Source organism: Pelodiscus sinensis, chromosome 5 (assembly GCF_049634645.1).
Source record: "Pelodiscus sinensis isolate JC-2024 chromosome 5, ASM4963464v1, whole genome shotgun sequence".
Lineage (NCBI taxonomy): Eukaryota > Metazoa > Chordata > Testudines > Trionychidae > Pelodiscus > Pelodiscus sinensis.
Window position 1 is genome coordinate 52971873 of NC_134715.1, and position 20286 is coordinate 52992158.

At 38.2% G+C, this 20286-nt stretch overlaps 1 protein-coding gene across 3 annotated transcripts in view; it reads right to left on the reverse strand.

Moving 5' to 3' along the window:
• Positions 1-20286, reverse strand: part of NR3C2 (nuclear receptor subfamily 3 group C member 2) — a 252637-nt gene that overhangs the window by 49350 nt on the left and 183001 nt on the right. For all 3 annotated transcript variants that reach the window (XM_014578934.2, XM_006133847.4, XM_014578933.3), the window contains exon 4: positions 12047-12163. In XM_014578934.2, the coding sequence (XP_014434420.1) occupies positions 12047-12163 (117 nt within the window). The remainder of the gene's footprint in view (positions 1-12046; positions 12164-20286) is intronic.

Genomic DNA, 20286 nt, shown 5'->3' on the forward strand with positions numbered 1-20286 from the left:
TTCTGAAACAGATTAATTAGTTGAAGAAAGGAGAAGTGTGGTGAAAGATGCCTCGGAAATGACTCTGACTTTAACAGTTTGAATGCTTTACAAAGATTTTTTGTTAGATCAGGATTTTTAGATATTTAATATTCTTAGGCACCAGAATACAAAATACAACATAATGGAAAAACCTGTGGAAAATCACCACCTTGTACCTTGAGCTGAGCAGGTATTTGTTTGCCTGGCCAAGAGAGACTGATTTGTAATGACTTCAGAGGTGGAGGGGGAGACATAAAACTAGTGAAAAAAAGGGTCTGTGTGGTGGGTGACTTCCTACCCCGGAATGAGGGGTTTGAAAGGTCATCCTCTGCCTGGACCCTCCCTTCACATAGAGCTGGCTCAGCAGCACCTAGCCCCCCTCCCTATTCAGGTGATCAACATACCATATTATTAACTATATCTGCTGCGGGCATCACTCTTGCCTCGCCATTGAGGGGACCTGGGAAGGAATTTTTCCCTTTTCACCATACTGACCAAGTGCAGTTGTGTGTTTTGCCTTCCTTACAGCAGGTTCAGGCAGGCTCTGGTCTTCAATAACATTATAGGCATGTTACTCCACATCTTTTGTTGAACCCCTTCCCCCCATATGCAAAAAGTATAGCTGCAATATACAGTAAAATTCCTATTCTACAGTACTAATCATCTCTGTAGAAGACAAATATGGTATCAGAAAAAGAGATCAGAAAAATCATTCCTACTTCTCACTTGTGCAACTAAAATAGATGTCCACTTCCATAACATTTAATCAGAGATTATCTACTACTACTACTACCACCACCACCACCACCACCACCACTATTATTACAATGGAGAAATAAACAAATGAGAGCCTGGTTAAAATCAATGGACCCAATCTGATGGAAGTTAATACAGATGGGACTTCCCTGTTCCGGCACCCTCGGGACCTGAGCAGTCCCAAATGAAAGTTTGCCAGACCAGGGGAGGTCCAACCTACTCCCCACTGGGGATGTGCTTCATACCCAGGGCCAGGCCTATGCTCCCCAGCATGCTGACCCCAGCTGGGGCTGTGCTCTTGCCACCAGACTCCGAGGCTCCAGTCTGGGCTATGCTCCTAGGCACTGGTCTTGCTGCCTCTGGCCCAGGTGGAGCTATGCTCTCTGCTATGTAGGCTGGCCAGGACCCGTTGCCTCCAGGCTCAGCCAGGAGGGGCTGCACCCTCCCGCTGTGCCAGGCCTGCTGCCACTGGGGCTGTGCTCCCCTCCACCAGCTCTAATGGGGGTTGTTCCCTCCACCACCAACCCAGCTCCTAAATCTGGCCATGGTCATTGCTGGATCAGAATCACGGATTTTAGAGGTGCATCCTGTAATAAAACTTCAATTGAACTCTATGAGAGCAAGACTAAGCCCACTATCCTAGGAGAGGTGTTTGGGGAATTTGTAAAGCCATGTGAAGATTTGGAATCTAGATTTGAGACTCGTGAAAGTAAAAGAGCCTGATTAGTTGGTCTTCTTATGATCTGTAAGAGTTTTGTCTTCTTATGATCTGTAAAGCACTGCGCATACTTTTGGACATAGATATGCTGTATTTTATATTGTCAAATGTGTATCATATAATATGACTTTCTAATGAACTCTTACATATACTTGAAATTAATAATTTTCAGTTTCATCACTGACATATAATAGGGAGATACAAATGCTGGAAAATAGAATGCTATTAATATTGGATAATGCCATACACAAATATTGGACAGCATTAATATGAAACATTTGGTTCTGTAGCAATGGTATGGTATTGTGTTTTGCTGTATTTATTTAGTACACAAATGCATAGATACTTTTTTCTTTCCATGCTGACACACATCTAAATAGCATGGGATCCCTTGTAATTTTTCCCTTTTCTCTGCTTTTTTGCCTTAAAAAACCACAAAAATGTTTTCTAAAGAAAATTGTAGTTACAATAAAAGCACAAAATCAAATGCAGAAGCACCTGTAACGATGTTCTCCTTGCACAAGGTAAGAACAAATTCTACAGAAGTGATGTATTCAAAGAACAGCTTGGTTGCTGCCCATCACAAACTAATTATTGTTTGAGCAGCTAATGACTTGTTAATGTTGCTAAAGTTAGAGCTGTGTTAGCTAAAGTTCTGCTAGAATACAAGTAGTAAGGCTAATCATGGCTAAAAGGATCTTAGCCTCACCCATATCCAGAAAAAAAAATTGTAGTCAATAGTGATGCACCATCCCAATATTTTTGGAAACAGAAGAGAGAGGAGCAAACAGCTTTACAACATCACACTGCTATAGGTGTCACCTAAAGCCCCACTTAATAATGCTTGTTAGAGTTCTTATCCAACTTTCTAACCACATAAAACTGCCCCGGTATTTTCCCAAGGTCTTCTCTGAGCCCTGGCCTTCCTGCTCCCCCCCCCCAATCATTTTTCCCCACACTTCACCACTCAGGGCATGGAGTTGTGTGGGGTAAGGTCTCTGGGCTGGGAGTGCAAGTTGGGCAAAGGTCTCCCCAATGGGGTTGCACTGCTGACCAGAGCCTCCAGGGTCCCTTTTCAACCAGCCATCCTAGTTAAAAACTGGACGTTGGGCACCCTCCTAAGAATAGTGTGTCATTTCTCTCCCATTCAACACACACTGAGCGGAAAACATGGAACAGAGTCTGCATATGGAGAAGGAGAGGAGCCAAGGGAAAATGAGAGAGAAAAGACTACAGAACAGGTGATAGATTGATTATAGGCCACAAAAAATAACGAGGACGTAAGGAAGAGACAAGAAGTACAGAATGAAGTGGAAAGGCACGCAGTTCTATGTTAGAAAAAGATTTCAGGAAAAAGAAGGTGAAACAAACAAAGTGAGCAGAACACAGAAAAGCCTTGAAGAAGGTGAAAAAGGAAGAAAATATATGTAAAAAGAGAAGGAAAAGCAAAGAGGTAGTAAAATTTAGACAGAGCTTCAGTGGGAAAGAAGGAGAGGAGTTGCAAATTATACCAATGTTGTGAGCCTGAATGTTTAGGATAATAGTGGAGCTGCCAACAGTGATTGTTAAATTAATATTGCTGGATACATACTCTGGAACTGTGGTTAAACAATTCTGTAATTAAATTATTAGCCTTGTCTTGATTTCTAGCTACTCTGGACTCTGCAGTTAAATAACCGGCGTCCTAGTTTTTAGACATTTTATTTGACTCTCAGTTCCAGTTTATTACTGTATTTTCTCTTTTAAAATTATTTGTACATTCTTCTCAAGCAGACACAGAACAACTTTGTAACTGGGGACAAATCCTGCCTCCTGTTACAATGCCTGAAAGACAGGAGAACTGATAGAGTTCTACTAAACAGGAAGAGGCTGTAAAGAAGCTGCTTGGAAGAAATCTTCATCCCTTATATTGTTGTTCAGTGTCAGCCTGTACAAAGCTGGACTGTGAGGCAGGCAGAGAGATCCGGGGTCCATAAACCAGGAGATTATACAGATTCACTGACCAAAAACCACTGTATAGGCAGCTTCTAGAGTTCTAGTGGCTACTTTTACAGCCCCCGGATGCAGTATAAGTGATGGTTTTGCTGCAAAGGTCCAGGAAAGGATTTTGTTCTCCTTCAAACACCATAAAGGACCCTCATGCCTGGAATAGTGGTATTTATGGACTGTTACGATTTACTTCCAATATGCATTATTTCATACCTCAACATTCCAAGGGAAAAATGTCCCTGATCTCCATTTTGAGGTTAACAAAAGTTTTGTAAGTAGAAATACTGACAGAATAATATTTATAAAACTGTTTAATTTCCCCCTCTACGCTAGTTAAAGCATGTTTGATACTTAACAGGAATTTAGAATGATGAAACCTATTCTTGTGGAAGAATGCAAACTGTTCTATTAGAGGATATTACTTCACATTAGTCTTTCTATTCAGCCCTGCTGTATAAGGATCAAACGCCATTCTGTTTTACTATTTTGTATGCAGCTATCTTTTGAATCACTTAAATAATGAACCCTGGAGCTAACAATAAAAAGCAATTCTCAAAATTGAATGCAAATTGTACATGAAGGGAAAATTCTGATGCCCCTCTACAGGTGGGTAAAACCTGAGAGCCAGCAGAAGCTGTGAAGTTCTGAGTCCAAGAGGGGCTCAGAGGATAGGGAGCCCAGGCAGGGATGTACACATCTTGTGCATACCAGAGCTATGCTCCACAATGCCATAGCACAGAGGTGTTTTTGAGGGCAACGTGTGACATGGATCAGTGAATACACAGACCTATTAGTCTTTCTCCTTTTCACAAGTGGAGCCGCTGCTGTCCTGGAGATGCAGTTATGGTCACAGAGTACCCTATGTAAATAATCCTCTCCCATAGCCCCCCCCCCCCTTTTTAAACTCAGGATTGGCATGAGGAAAAGAATTGGGCTCTGAGTTGCAAGTTAAAATAGATATAGTCAGTGCACATACTACATCACAGCATTATGCCTAAAAATTATAAATGTGACTATTTATATCCTTTCCTAAACATCTAAGTAAAGTGTTAGTGTGAACTTCAATCATCTATAATTTCTGACAAATCAAGGTCAATAAAACTATATTGTGACATTGAAGTGAAAAAGGAAAATGGCCACATTGAAGGTAACTTCTTTGGAAATCTTGCATTTGGTATAGCTAGATATTATATATACAGACCTTAATGTTAGGGAGTCATTTGCAACTGATGCTACAGTGTAAAATAAAACCTATTTCAAAACACCATTTACAGGAACATTTAGGTTGTCAGAAAAAATTTCTAATGTATTGCTTACATTTTTAGCAATCTTCAAAGTGATGATTAACTGACAAACAACAGCTTCATAGGATTCTATTCCTCTATGAAGGAACAAGTTTTACCAACTGTCAATTAGTGGTTTCCTGGCAAAATCAAAATTAAAAAGCTTTATCCATAAAAAAAAGCTTAATAAGTAATGGCTAGAAGTCTGAAGATGTGTCCATATACGATATCTTGGGGAAAAAACCAGCAAAACAGACATATTGCAAACTTGCTAATATTTTTAGCATATGAAGCATCTTTTTGTGAACTTTCATTATCAAGCCCAGGAGAAATGCATTAACTACATTTTTAAATGATAATCCAATATGCAAAGAAATTAAAAATATCTGTTTAAGAAAGAAAATATCTTTGCTGAAAGTCAGGCTTAATCATTCTTGTTCAGATGTTCATATAATTAATGTCTTACTATTTATTTATTCATTAGTAAATTATATGTCACATTTAGTGTTTTTGGAGTATTACATTGTATAATAAATACATTTGTTATTTATGTTCATCACATAAAAGTCTTACAAAGAACTAGAAGCAAAACCCAAGTGGTAAATTGGCATAAATTAGTCAATTACAAGTCTAACATTTACCATCCACTCCAATTTGCCAAGATACCCTACAGTTCTTCCTCACTGAAAGAAGAGAGTAACTTGAAAAATCATTACATCAATTCGGGTTAAAAATTAAGGCAATTTGAAATAATGCATATATGCTGATAAGAAATAAAAAGTTTGAACAATATATTTTGGTTGAGATATTAGTAGAAGGACCCGCTCTACTGGATCAATTTAAAGTGTGTAAAACTCAATGCAGCAATAAGTGCTCTCTCAGGAAAAAGAGCAAAAGACATCTTGTATGGAGTTACTAGTACCTTAATTTCCCAAAAGAGCAACCTCATAGATGGAGGAAGAGGGCATGGAGTAGTTCATACAGTAATTCATACAGTTAAGATGATTGATATCAATATAAAAAGACTATCTTCTATCCCATGAAACAGACTTTATGGGGGGTTTTATGTAGCTATTGATAGTAGTTAATGGAGTTTTGGATAGGTCACAAACTTTGGTATTTATGTTCTCACATTTTATATTTATACCTATAGTTTATAAACTATTGTAATGTATTTTCCTGTGCTGCAATAAAATAAAACTAAAGAAAGAAAATGTAAAGAAAATGTAAAGAACAGAATATAGTTTTCTCAAAATTAGTTTTAAAATGCATAATTTGCTCATCAGTTTAAGGTCAGATGTCAGCATTTTCCCAAAATCTTGAATTCCTGCCATCATTCTCTCAATACTTTCTGAACAGTTCCAGTAGCTAAATGTGTTTGTAATTATCTTCTGTTATCTCTTCAAGAAAAGCTAAAACATCACGACTATTCCTTGTAAATAGCTATAAATATGGTAATAACTTTCTGGGTAATCAAGTTCTGGATTCCAGAATTTCTGCCACTGACAAAGTAAGGAGTCAGAATGATTTGGGAAGAAAGAGCATCTGCTCACATGGAACATACCAGAAAGTGAATTAGGATTAAAAGTGGTAATAAATAAAATAAAAAATAAAATATAAACCATTAGAGGCACATTTTGCTATTCCTAACCTTCTCCTCTGGATCTGTTTGCATTGTTGGAAACTGAATTGTTAGAACAATGTAAACAAGATCCAGGGAGAAGGTTATGCATAGCAAAATGTGCCTCTAACAGGTTATACTATTATCATTATTATTAATATTATTATTGTTTTTGGTGATGATGAAAGAAAAGCAAGCATAGGAAGATGACCAAATAATTTAGTTTACATATCGTTCAAGAAATGGCCTCTCCAGCGACATAATGCTTCATAACACCATAAAGACCCATTACTATTGAATGAGAGGGGAAAAATCACCTACTGAACTATCACTCAGAATTCCATCCAGCAACTTGGATTGGCTTGCAGATTGCTCTTCCAAGCAGAGCCAGTGCTGCTTAATTTATGAGACCTAACAAGATCACAGCACAAGGTAGAGTGGTTGCAGACTACAAAGATTCAAGATTACGTTACAGACCAAACTAAACCTGACTTAAATGATAAAATTGAACTTTACAATTGATTTTCCTGTTTCTTTTTTCGTCAAGACAAAGGTCACAGATTTTAAGACTAAACACCATAACTTGTTTGAATTCTATGAAATCTGAATGTGTTTAGCTATAACAGGTAAAATAACATGCACATCATGTGAAACACAACTAATGAACATCTGAAAATTAATAGATGTTAAAAATAACAAAACAGCTTAAAATTTAACATAATATTTACAACATTCTCCTGGGACATAAGACTGTTGCTTTTTAAAAACCTTGCAATCTTCTTGTGTCTTCTTTTGTAAATTTGACTAATATAGAATTTAGAAAACAGGGCTAAACCTGAATTGAAATAATGTCATTTTGGAAATAAAAGATAATTTAATTTTCCATGACTTCTATCTAAATATAAATGACAAAAGTAAGATGTTCATAATTCAGGTGAAATAGTATTTGGTAATATGCTCAAATACAATTTTTGTGAAATTTAAAATTGTAGATTACTCAAGGGCAAAAAACTGATTGCATATTCAGTTTCTCTAACTTTTTCCATTCTAACATATCGTTATGCTAAATCAGATTAATGTGCATGTTCAAATTAAAACATTAATACTTTGGAACAGCTACAGAAATTTTGTTTAATGAAATAATAAAAAGGTTCAAATTAAAGATGATTCTCTCTCTTCCTCACACACACAGTTGAACAAATTATCTCCATCTTGTATAGTTTAGGACTTGGAAAAATCAGACAACTCTGAAACATTTAGGCAGGATTGTGTAAATTAAGAAGAGAAAGGATCTAGTAGGCTAGCTAGTCCATCTCCCTATTAATGTACGATTGTTCCCTACAAAAGTTAGATTTCCTAGTGTTCTGTGAAGGCTGAAGTTTTAAATGCATAATGGGTTTTTTACTACTTCTGTTAAGAGACAGTTTCACTGCACAATGGAAGGTACCAATATGCAGACTAACTTTAGGTTAAAGTTCATGGTAGGATCAATTTATATGCTATACGAGGGAAATATACAGGCATTTTAACCAAAATGAAATGGTTGCAGACACTTTTCATATTAGACAAAAGCTTTTTAACTTTTCAACTAAAAAAAATCATGTCAGTTCATCCCTATTCCCTTTCTGTCTTCCAAAAATTGAAAATATGTTTTCGTTTGAATTTTTCCACAGAAGAGAGATGACTTACATATTTTTTATATCAGATTTGTAGTTTCCACTGCCAGAATTGTAAGTTAGGCCCTGATCTTGTGTTCACTTACATATGTGAATAACTTCATGTATGGGATTCTGTTACTCCTTAGTTCTACTTACTGAAATATTCTCATGTGTATTCAAGATCATCTCAAAGAAAAATTGGATTGGGCTATTGATAATATGATAGTCTTTCACTTCTTCATCCGGAGCAAAATTACACTCAAGTTGATAGGGACCTAAAGGTGACCTGTGTGCTCTCAATTCAGTTCTTAGTGCATAGCTGTTACCCTTTCCACAAAGCTGTCATTCTTTATAGAAATATGATTGTAAAGTCTAACGTACATGGAGACTAAACTATTTTTTAAGTCACAGGATAATATCTCCAGATCAAGATTAAGACATTGAAAAAACAGCATGAAAAAGCATTTGTGCTATTGGCTTTGTCTTAATTCTCTGAATACTTCATTCAGTTTCAACAGGAAAAAAAAGGCATGGATATTTATTAGGGTTGGTAGTAAAATGGTCACTTTTCAAATGAACAATCAGTCCTATCTATCTTACATGTATTAACAATATTTAATTTAGCTTTAAGGCTATCAAATTCTTGTTATTGCGGGGGACAAACCATGACAGACCTTAACCTAAGTTATAATTTTTTAACAGAATTAAAGGAAGAAGAGTATTGTGGGCCTGTACCATAATACATGCAGAAAGAAAACTTCAGAACTTGTTAAATACATTTGGTTCATAATTAACTGAAAATTAATAACAGTATCTTGGGAAAAAAGCACAGATGAAAATGGTCCAGCATGCATTTTGAACATGCTGGCTTTATCTGAATCTCAGACAGATGGGAGTGGGAGTAAGATGGGAGATATTCCTGGACCAGGGAGTCCTGCCTGGCTGCCCCAGTGGCAAGAGCACTGACGGCTTCGAGTGGGACTGGGGCAGAGTAGCACATGTGGGGCCACAGCAGCACTAGTAGCGGGGCTGAGGATGTGGCAGTCACTGCAGCTCCAATAGCAGAGCTGGGGCCAGGGATGCAGCAGCCCTGGTAGCAGAGCCGGGCCAGGGATGCAGCAGCCCTGATAGCAGGGCCTGCTGGGCTGTGCCAGTCAGGATTGCAGGGTGCATAGCACCCCAGCAGGGAGGTGGCTAGGGCAGGCAACAGGACGGGGAGGTGGGCTAGGGACCAGTAGCAGGGGACCTCCCCTGGTCCAGCAAATTCCCTCCTTCAGGACTGGTCAGGTTCCGAGAGTGCTGGACCAGAGAGGTCCAATCTGTACTAATAATTAACCTTATCATAAAATCAGACAGACTGTGGAGTAACCTTGCTGAAGAAATCATCATGTGGTGACTTGATGAATAATTGTCCAAAGACTACCAGAGTATAAAACAAGAATGGATGTTACAATTTTAATAATTTAAAATAAGGTAAATGAGAAAATAGCTATACTAACTTCAGGGAGTGTTCATATAAAGATCTATTCAGCTTTGTATGCATTGTTTTAGATACATTTTTGTAAAGTTGCCAAACATGGTACAAATGTTTAAGCATAATTCTAAGTACTAAATTTAAAAAAATACGAACACACTCTAAGGCAAAATGTATATGCTCAAAATACACACACAGGAGTGTTTATTATGACAAAAACAGAAAAGAATATTTTTATGGGAGAAAGATCAGTGGTGTCAAATGTTCAGTAAAATGCATGAGGTTCTGGAAAAAATTGCATTTATTGGAGAAAATATGGACTATTTACCCTGGATTTTACATTATTCTACCACTTTTGTTTGCTAGGAAAGAGCTTCCCATTACAGAGATGAAGTAAGATGGCAGCTAACTTTCACATTTTAAACTGTAATATGCTTTAAGACTATTCAATAAGAGTTTGGGTTCTTTCATTCGGATCAGCAGATCAAGATTCAAAGGAGAGTCAATTTCCTTACTAACGCTAGGAGGAGAGGTACTTTTTCTGCAAGATGACATCTAGGGACTGCAATTTTGAGTTTGCAGCAGTTCTCCTATAGGCCCCGTCCTAAACTACAACCTATTTGGTTAGAAAGTAAGTTCCCTTAGAAGGCCAAAACATAAGGCATATTTGATTTAGTTTGTGGTTTCATTAAATCTTTCCTTCAAATTAGATGGTGAGAAATTACACTGAGATTATTTCTCTGAGCAAAAAGAACAGAGTCAGCCAGTGAGAGAGTTTCTGGGCATTACCACCAAGCAGCCTCCAGCTACTGACTCCAAGCACCTCAGTGTCAATCTATCAAAACAGAGCCTCGAGGACCTGGCAACTGGCCAATATTTGGGCAGCATCATGTACAGTACAGGAGGATGCTCAAAAGATGCAGACACCAGTAAGGCAGACACTTTGGGTCCTTCAGTAACCTCTATAAGGGACACTGTGGCTACGTCTAGACTGCACTATAAAATTAAAAAAAATACAAAATTTGCGTTAAGCAAATTGTGTACCTTTTTTCGATTTAATTTCAAAAGAGGTTATTTCAAAATTTGGCATGTCTACATGGTGCCAAATTTCAAAGTAAAGTACTCTTGAGCCATCCCTTATTCCTCGTAGAACTAGGTTTACAGGGATGGCAAAAAAGCGCATCCGTTATTTTGAAAAGTATTTCGAAATAGAGGACGCGTTCCTTGGACGCAACATTGCTATTTTAGTATCCCAAAATAGCAATAAAGTCTAGACGTACCCTGTGATAACAAAGTTGTGAAACTGAGCTATAAAACCACCCTTATATCAACTCTGTTATACAGAGCTGAAATGTAGGCACTGGGAAAAGGTGAAGAACACTGATGTTCTTATTGATTGTATTGTATTGATGATTATTCTCATCATCTACATCAGCTGCTCTAAATCAAGTGGCTGGAAATGATCAGAAATGAGGATGCTGAAAGCAGAATTCACCAAACACTTCCCTCAGCATGGTTCAGTTTCAGTTCTATTATATTTCTACAATGAAAGATTGATGAATTTCAAAATACACGTACCAAAGAATGCTACTACACATGCAGTGATTACATGGGCACAGCGGCTTCAGTAGCATGATAAGATCCCCAGTGAGGGGCACAAATTGAATATCCAGTCAGACTATCTTAAGGACCTAGCCAGAGATCAATCTGGGTGGCACTCAATCTACAAGGAGACCAACTCCCTTTGGGATTTGCCATGACGATGACAACAAGCACATGATTTTCAGAACATCTGTGATAATTGTATTATACAGAAAATGCTTTAAATCGTGTTATTTCAGTAAGAATTAGGTAGCACTAAGCTATCATATAAATGCATATTCGAACTACAGCAGATTTCAATCTTTACTAGAACAGACTAACAAAAAAGCTGAGAGATATAACTTGCAAGAGCTTGTCTTTTGTTAACGTGTACAATATTTTTAAATTATCTCAAGAACGTTCACCACTGGCACCTCAAAAAATTCCATACATAGATGCTGGCTTCCTCCAAGCCAGGAGGGCACTCGGATATGCCACGTCTGATTGTGACAGGTGGGAAGCACTGTGAGGCACAAGGAGGAGTTAATCTGCTAGGCGCGTGAGGTGCTGGGAGGGAGGGGGAGCTAGCTGCCAGTGGGTGCTTAGAGCCCACTAATTTTTTTTCAACAGGTGTTCAAGCCCAAGAGCCAACAGAGACAGCACCTATAATCCCATAGACAATTCCTGAAGCTTCTACACGCCTAGCTATGTGAAGTTCCACTAAAATTACTGTCATCAACAAACACCTACTTTTCTTGTTCTGAGCCATAAAATACATCTTCCAAAAACTGATTTAGAATGACAGTAAGGTTTATTAGCTTTTCTGCATTTATCTCAGTGCAATTCTACCTGAAACATTTGGGATTATGCAGCTATGTATAGAAAGAGAAGGTGGTTAAAATATTTTTGCTTATTAAAATAAAGAACTATAAGTGTTATGCTTACCTCCTAAATTCATTCCAGCTTGTAAACATTTCTGTAATCGGCAAGCTGGGCAGTTCTTCCTTCGAATCTTATCAATAATACAGTCATTTCTTCCTGCACATAGGTAATTGTGCTGCCCTAAATGAACCAAAAACAAAAAACAGAATGTCAGTTGGATACTGTATATATAAATATTTCCCATTCAGTATGCAGTCATTTTGAATTTCCTGACTCTCGCTTCCCATTCTCTATGTACCTTGTTGACCTTTCACAGAATCTTCCTTCATGCTTCCAAAATAAACAGAAACCATTGCACTACAGCCTTTGCTTCAGGAAGGAAGCCTTTCAGTTTAAATAAGGAGATGAATATTTCTATCACTTGGTTGCATTTTTTTATCCTATAAACAGGATTAAACTGATTATTTATGGTCTCAGATACACTGGGGTTGAGGTTTTTGGGGACCCCTATAATCGTATCATCATTACAAGTCACGTAAGCAAAATAAGTACAAAGCTCTGTACAAAAATAAAGTCCTTTCCCCAAAGTGTTACATTCTAAATTAGAAGCAGACAATACAAGGCAGATGTAATACAGAATTCAATCTTTTTAAACAGTTTGTTTGTTTTAATCAGTTATCTCTCATGTGACTGATAATTTCTGAAATCTGTGCAAGTAAGTATCTGCATCCCCAATGCATTACTCCAATTGTATGCAGTTATTAAACTAGCCCAACGGATACATTTCAATGAAGAGAGAGTATGTTTAGTTCACAATGAATTAAAGAAAAGAAGTATAAGCAATGGAAGAAAGCATGAAGATGAGGGTGTGGGAAGGATATAAAAGGATGTTCAGTTTTAGAGACTGGAAGGACTCTAGATAGTAGGGGAACAGGAGGCAATAAGAGCAGAATTGTATGTGGGGACAGTATTATGAAGAGTTTTTTTAAATAAATGAGATGCTTAAATATAATGTGGAGGGAAAGAGGATAGCAGCAAAGAGTTAGTGTAGCGTGGTCAGAGTGATGTAAGAGTGATGTTGGTTACATCCTTTTATACAGACTGTCCTGGAAAGGATGTGATGCAATGTTGAGGACATCAGAAGAAGATGAGCTTGCAGTAGCTCTGGTGACAGATATCCTATTCGTATATAAAGAGATTTTGTAGCAGGACTGGAGAGAGCTCAGAGAAGGGATAGAGAAAGAAATGACAGTATTTGCCAAGAGCATGGATTTAGACAAATAGACAAAAGTCAAATTCAAAACTGAGGCTGTCAGTTTGTGCAACAGATTCAACCAAGTATTAACTGTGAACTACGATGGGAAAGCATTTGAGAGAAAAGAGGAGAAGTTCAGATTTCATTTTACTGAATTTGAGCTACCAGTGAAGATGTCAGAGAGGTAAGCTGGCTGGAGGGTGGAGTAAATGAGGGGGAAGAGGTAGTTTTGTGAGTTATCATTGCAAAAAAGATAACTAAAATATGGGAGTGAATGCAGTTGTTCACAAAAAGGATAGACAGGGCGAGGAGGAAAGGCCATGAACAGTACTATCAGAAACACTGGCAGATTGTGGAGAAGAGATGAGGAACCACTCAGCAGATTCTGAACGGGTTGTCAGAGGAGGAGGAATAAAGCTAAGACACAAGAGAATTGACTGTAGCACTGAAATGATGGATTTCGGCAAAGGATACGGCTAGATCAAGGAGGTCATTAGTGATGTCTAGGAAGAGCTCTATACTGGTGTCAGTAAGAGCACTTGAATTCAAATGGAGGAGCAAGTAGAAATTGGATTGCAGAGATCAAGGGGCTTGGAGACAAAAGAAAGCAGGGACCTAGGGCACTAATGAGATAAGGATATATAGCCAGAGGGGAATTTCTTCCAAATAGGAGGTACAAAGGTTAAAATGTCCAGGGAGCTGCTGACAGCAAAGGTAACTGCTTTCCACAAGGCAGAATAACTTCCCGTGAAGACTCAAGGCAAATATGAGGCTACAATTCAATAGAGCACTCTGAGCTAGGACTCAGAAGAACTGGGTTCTGTTCCTGGATATTCCACGCCTTTGGCAAGACTTCTGTAACTCTGTTTTCCCTCCTGCCCTATGTCTGTCTTGTCTACTTGAGATGTAAAACAGGGAACTTTTACGGTTTTTTCAGCATCTAGCACAGCAGGGAGTCAGTCTCACTTGGAGCTGCTAGATGCTGCTATAAGACAAGAAATAAATCATAATAAAATGAAAATGTAAAAGTTTAGGTAACCTTAAGTAATAAAAACTCTGCTACCTGCAGCACAACTCTGACAAAAAGACTGGAACTTTGGGGTAGTCCATTCCCCATTCATGAATATATGTCAAAGAAAGAGACTAAATTAGAGCACGCTGGATAATACAGTGAAAATGACTTGAACAATTATCTGATGTTGAAATACGCCTACTAAAATACTAATAATGGGCTAGTCTTAAAAGGAAAACCTACTTCAAATATAATATAATATATTTGTGCATTAAATCAACCTGTGTAACAGAAAGATATCACAATGAAGGCCGTTTAGAAATATTGTATTTAATTACTATTAATACATTTTCTGCCTACTGATTTAAGTACATCTAAAATATTATGCAAGAGTACTGTAAATTAGAATTAAAGTCTAAAAATAAAGCAAAAAGTGTTAAAGTAATGCTGAATACTAAGAGTGTCATTAAAAACCTTAATTTTGATATAACTTTGAAGTATTTAATATTCTCTGCTGGGAATGTGTGTATGATTGTTCAGTACTGCAGCTTTTCAGTGTCTTGCACAATGTCCTTTGTACAACATGGAGCATTGCAATACCATTTTTAGGCTTTCACAGGCGGGTGCAGGCTATTAATATGACAAGTCAGCTCTGATACTGCAAAATGAACCCCTCTGCAGATTTCCCCTGAAGGCAGTTTGTTCTATGAAATTGTACACCTGTTAAGTCAACATTTTTCATTATGGCTTTCAAAAACTGATGAGCTTAGTAAAAGTAGGTTAACATTTATGTACTTCAGGATAATTACATAGGACATATTTTGTATACGTTGTGGAAATGTTTATTTGATTTAAATCCTTGTCTTACTGTGTCCTTCATAAGACATATTCCTTCTATACCTGAACAGTTTCATGAGTCATATTTAAGATACTTTGGTTAGCTTGCAATTACCATATAAGCTTTTTCTTGCTAAATGTTTACTGAAATTAAAATTCAGTAAAAATGAACTAATATGTCCTTGAAAATTTCAACTAATACATGATGCAAACAGCTTTTCTTTTAAATTGCACAGGTATGTCCACTGACAGATGCCATATGCTAAATCTTTAAAGTTCTCAATTCCATATGCCAATTTACTTGGATAAAAATATAGAAATATTTTAAAACACTTTACTGTAGATTTTTTTAAAGTTTTCACTGAAGCAGAAATTATACAAATTGAACCTTTCTAATCCGGCACCCTCAGGAAACCAACTAGAGAATTTGCCGAACTACGAGAGGTCAGTATAGTCTAGCAGCATTACCAATACTTCCACAGCTTACTGTGCAATTAGAAAACATTTAAGGGTAAATTAGAGCTAAACAACAGCACAAAACACTGAGAGCCAGGACTGGTGGCTGTAAACAAACTTTATAGGACTGGGGAAACCTTGGTCACACCCATGATAAGTGGACATCAGGCTAATATGCCAGACCACGGATGTTGCTCTAGCAGTGTGCACTGGTTTTGATATGTTCAAGCTTCACAACAAACGAATGACAAACCCTCTTCATCCACTCCCTATGCATAAAAACTAAATAATAGAAAATATTTTATTACTAAAAAATAGCTATTTGGCCCCCCGAATTGAAATATTTAGTTATTTGTTTACTTTTTACATAATTAAGAAACCGTGTTTAGATATATTTGCAATTAAAATTGTAGAATGCTTAAAAAAAAAGAAAAACAATTCAAAATTGTGTCACTATAAAATGTAATATTTTACATAGCACAACTCTTTCTCAAGTATCCTTCAAAAGTATATCCCATCCCACTTCCTTCTTTTCTTTGATTTCAATAGGTGAATGGGCACTTTTGAAAATCCTGCCAGGTGCCTATCTGCATCCTTAAATGCCTAAATGTATTTGGCTGGCTGGCTTCCTCCCTCCCTCTCTCCTTTCCTCTCGATTCCCCAACTGCCCTCTGAGTACTACAAAATGGTAACAGTGCTCAAGCAGTGGTGTTTTAATATGGTTTGTTTCATGTATTGTAGGCTTTGTTTATTTATTTATTAATTGTGGTGACATGCTGTAGAGAAGGGAGAAAGAAAAGGAAAAAGAGAAAGAGAAATAGGCACATCATGTCACCTATCCAGCAACGATCAGCAGGCTAAGTTTTGTAGATTTGCTGGTAACAATCAGTCTCTTGGTGAGATTTGAAGGAAGATAAGCTTTTCCCATTCATAAAGGACAGTTGGGGAAAAAAGGGGTTCAAGGGAGGCACTGACTGAAGGGCAGCAGAGCCTGGGAATACTGGAGAAAGCAGAAGTCAATAACAGAATAATTTATGGGGTCAGATAGGAGGGAATAAATTAGGAAGAACGCTGAATATAAAGACAAGAGTTTGTATTGGCTGTGGAGAAAAGATGGAGTCAGGGAAGGAGTGCTAGGAAGGTGCTGATGTAGTGACTATAATAGGCTAAGATGGTGATTTTAGACATTCTGAATAGAGTAGACGGGCATGTCTACATTATGTGGAAGATCGACACTGCCACAGTTGATCTTCTGGGGTTCAATTTAGTGTGAGTAGTATAGACCCACTAAATTGAACTCAGAGGGTACCCTCATCGGCACTGGTATTCCTGCTCCTGATAAGGAGTAAGGGAAGCTAACGGGCTCCCACTGAGGCTATATCTACACTGCATTCTTTTTCCAGAACAAGATATGCAAATTGTGAACCACAATTTGTGTACCTTTTACCGCTTTTCTTCTTGGAAGAGGCTTTTCCGACATTTGGCCCATCTACATGAGGCCAAATGCCAGAAAAACTCTCTCTTTCAGAAGATCCCTTATTCCTCATAAAATGAAGACTACAGGGCTTCCGAAAGAATGTGCCTACTTTTTCGGAAACTGTTCCAAGAAAGCAGATGTGTTCCCTGGATGCAGCAGAGTTTTTCCAGGATACCAGAGGTATCCCGGAAAAATTCTATGGAGTAGACATAGCCTGAGTAGACAACACAGTGTAGACATATCCTGAGTGGACAACACAAAAACATGATGTAATATACGTCACCTTCAGCTACATAATTTACATCAGGCCAAAGAAAGCAAGATTGCAGCACTGAAAGCCAGAAAAGAGAGGCTGAAAAGAGATATGAAATTATAAATAGAGCCCTGCAGATCTGTGAATATCTGCTTTGTATCTGAAGACAGATATCTAAATCCACAGATCATTTCTGCAGATCACAGATGGATGCAGATTCAGATTTTGTATTTAAAGCTGCAGATCTTAAGATAGCCACAGATCATTTTTTGTGGATGCAGATCTGATGTGGGATACAAAATCTGTATCCCTACAGAGCTCTAATTATGAGATTTTGACTGAGTAAACAGAGAGAAAAGGAGAGATTTGAGAAAAGCAGCAAGATTTAGAAACAAACTCCAGAACTTCAGTGACAGGACTGAATCAATTTCAGAGCAGTTTCAGTGGAGCACATAAAGTGGAAGTCAGATGGAAGAGGATCAAGAATTCTATTGAAAGAATGGAACTAGAGATGACATTGATAGCAGAGAACATGAGTGTGGAAGTGGAGGAGAGAAAAGAGATTAGGTGATAGTTTGAAGGGGAGATACAGTCAAGGCTAGGATTCTTTAAAAATACAGGAGACCACAGTATGCTTGTCCTAATGAGAATGACAGCTTAAGGATAAGAATTAAATAGGGGAAGAGAAAAAGAGGAGAGGGGATGGGGCTACCTACTTATATATCATGGTCATCCACTGTACTATATAAACACATGATTAAATTCAACATGATTCTAATCTCTGGTGCTCTTCTTACTGTAGGGTTAATATTTTATTGAAGTTTTGAAAGACTATGTCAATTAAGTTCATTTTACAGTTTGTCCTGAAAGCAGCAATATTCAAGGTCATTTTGCACTCTTGAGAAAGTGAGTCCATATTTATGGCCAGCCACTAAAAAAGCAGGGTCTTACATTCCTGATTTTACTCATGTAAAATGTTTGACAGCTGCATGATTTCTGAAGACAGAAGCTGACATAAGAGGTCATGATCCTTAGAAGAGAAGTTGTCTCTTAAGTAGATTTGCTGAGTTCCTTATATCAGGTTGAAGATTAGAATGGAGACTGTGAATTTGCCTCAGTGCTATAGATGGGCTGTTTCATTCTGAAATTACACTTTTTCAAGGTAATAGAGAGATAGCAGTGTTTGTCTGATTTTGGTAAAACAAAAGGAAAAAATATGTAGCACTTTAAAGACTAACAAGATAGTTTATTAGGTGATGAGCTTTCGTGTGTGGGTCTGCCCCACGAACGCTCATCACCTAATAAACTATCTTGTTAGTCTTTAAAGTGCTACATATTTTTTCCTTTTGTTTTACTTTTTCAAGGACGTCGTTTCCTTCTAAGCTATGTCTTAGACATCTCAAAAGCATTATGACCAATCATCATCTAATAGGACGGTCATTAACAGGATAGGAAGAAACCACTTAAAAGAGTCACATTTACTAGAGCAAGAGTTGGGCAAACTTTTTGACTTGAGAGCTACATCAGGGTATAGAAATTGTTTGGCAGGCTATGAATGCTCATGAAATTGGGGTTGGGGTGAGGGAGGAGGTGAAGGCTCTGGCTGGAGGTGTGAGCTTTAGAGTGTGGATAGAGATGAGGGACTTGAGGTACAGGAGGTTGCTCTGGGCTGGGACTGAGAGCAGGAGGGGAATCACAGCACGGGTAGAGGGGAGGGGGATTATTGGTGCAGGCTCTGGGCAGTGCTTAGCTCAAACAGTTCCAGGGAGCACCAGCAAGTACTTCCTCTGGCTTCTCTGCAGAGGCACTGCCACACAGTGCTGCATGCTGTCCCACCTTCAGGCACTGTCCCACAGCTCCTATTGGCTGTGGTTCTCAGCCAATGGGAATTGCAGGGCTGGCACTTGGGGCAGGGATTGCACACATACTAGAGCCTTCTGGCTGCTCCTATGTGCAGGAGCCAGAGGAAAGACATGCTGCTGCTTTCAGGTGCTGCACATATCTGTGGAGCAGGGTAAGCCCTTGACTCTGCTTCCTAGATGGAGATTGAAGACTGGATTAAAACATCTCATGGACCAGATGCAGGCCATGGATTGTGGTCTGCTGACTCCTGTACTAGTGATTCATACAATGGTGAGAATTCCAGAATACCTTCAGGCTCTGGACTATTTTGATGATCTCAGCAAAAGACTTTCTCAAGGAAATTGACATAATTGTGGTAGCTAGAACTTTAAAGCATATGTCTCTTCCGAGAAACAAATTAACATTGCCAGGGTTATCTTAACTCAACTTTTCTTTTTGTCCAGTTTATTCAGCCAACAGTGGATTCAGAAGTAACAGAAAAAGAATCAAATTTGAGCTAAATATGAGTCAACAGAGTGACACTTTTGAAAAAAAAAAAAAAAGCAAACATGATTCTAGGATGCATTAACAGGTGGGTTGTGAGCAAGAGACGAGAAGTCATTCTTCCGCTCCACTCTGGGCTGATTAGGCCTCAATTGGAGTATTATGTCCAGTTCTGGGCACCACATTTCAAGAAAGATGTGGAGAAACTGGAGAAGGTCCAGAGAAGAGCAACAAGAATGATTAAAGGTCTAGAGAAACTGGCCTATGAAAGAGGACTGAAAGAATTAGGCTTGTTTAAGCTTGGAAAAGAGAAGACTGAGAAGGGACATGATAGTGGTTTTCAGGTATCTAAAAAGGTGTCAAGGAGGAGGGAGAAAACTTGTTCTTCCTAGCCTCTGAGGATAGAACAAGAAGCAATGGGCTTAAACTGCAGCAAGGGAGGTTTAGGCTGGACATTAGGAAAAAGTTCTTTCCACTGTCAGAGTGGTTAGACATGGGAATAAATTGCCTAGGGAGGTTGTATCTCTGGAGATATTTAAGAGTAGGTTGGATAAAGTCTATCAGGGATGGTCTAGACAGTATTGGTCCTGCCATGAGGGCAGGAGACTGGACTCGATGACCTCTTGAGGTCCCTTTCAGTCCTAGTATTCTAGGATTTCCCACATAG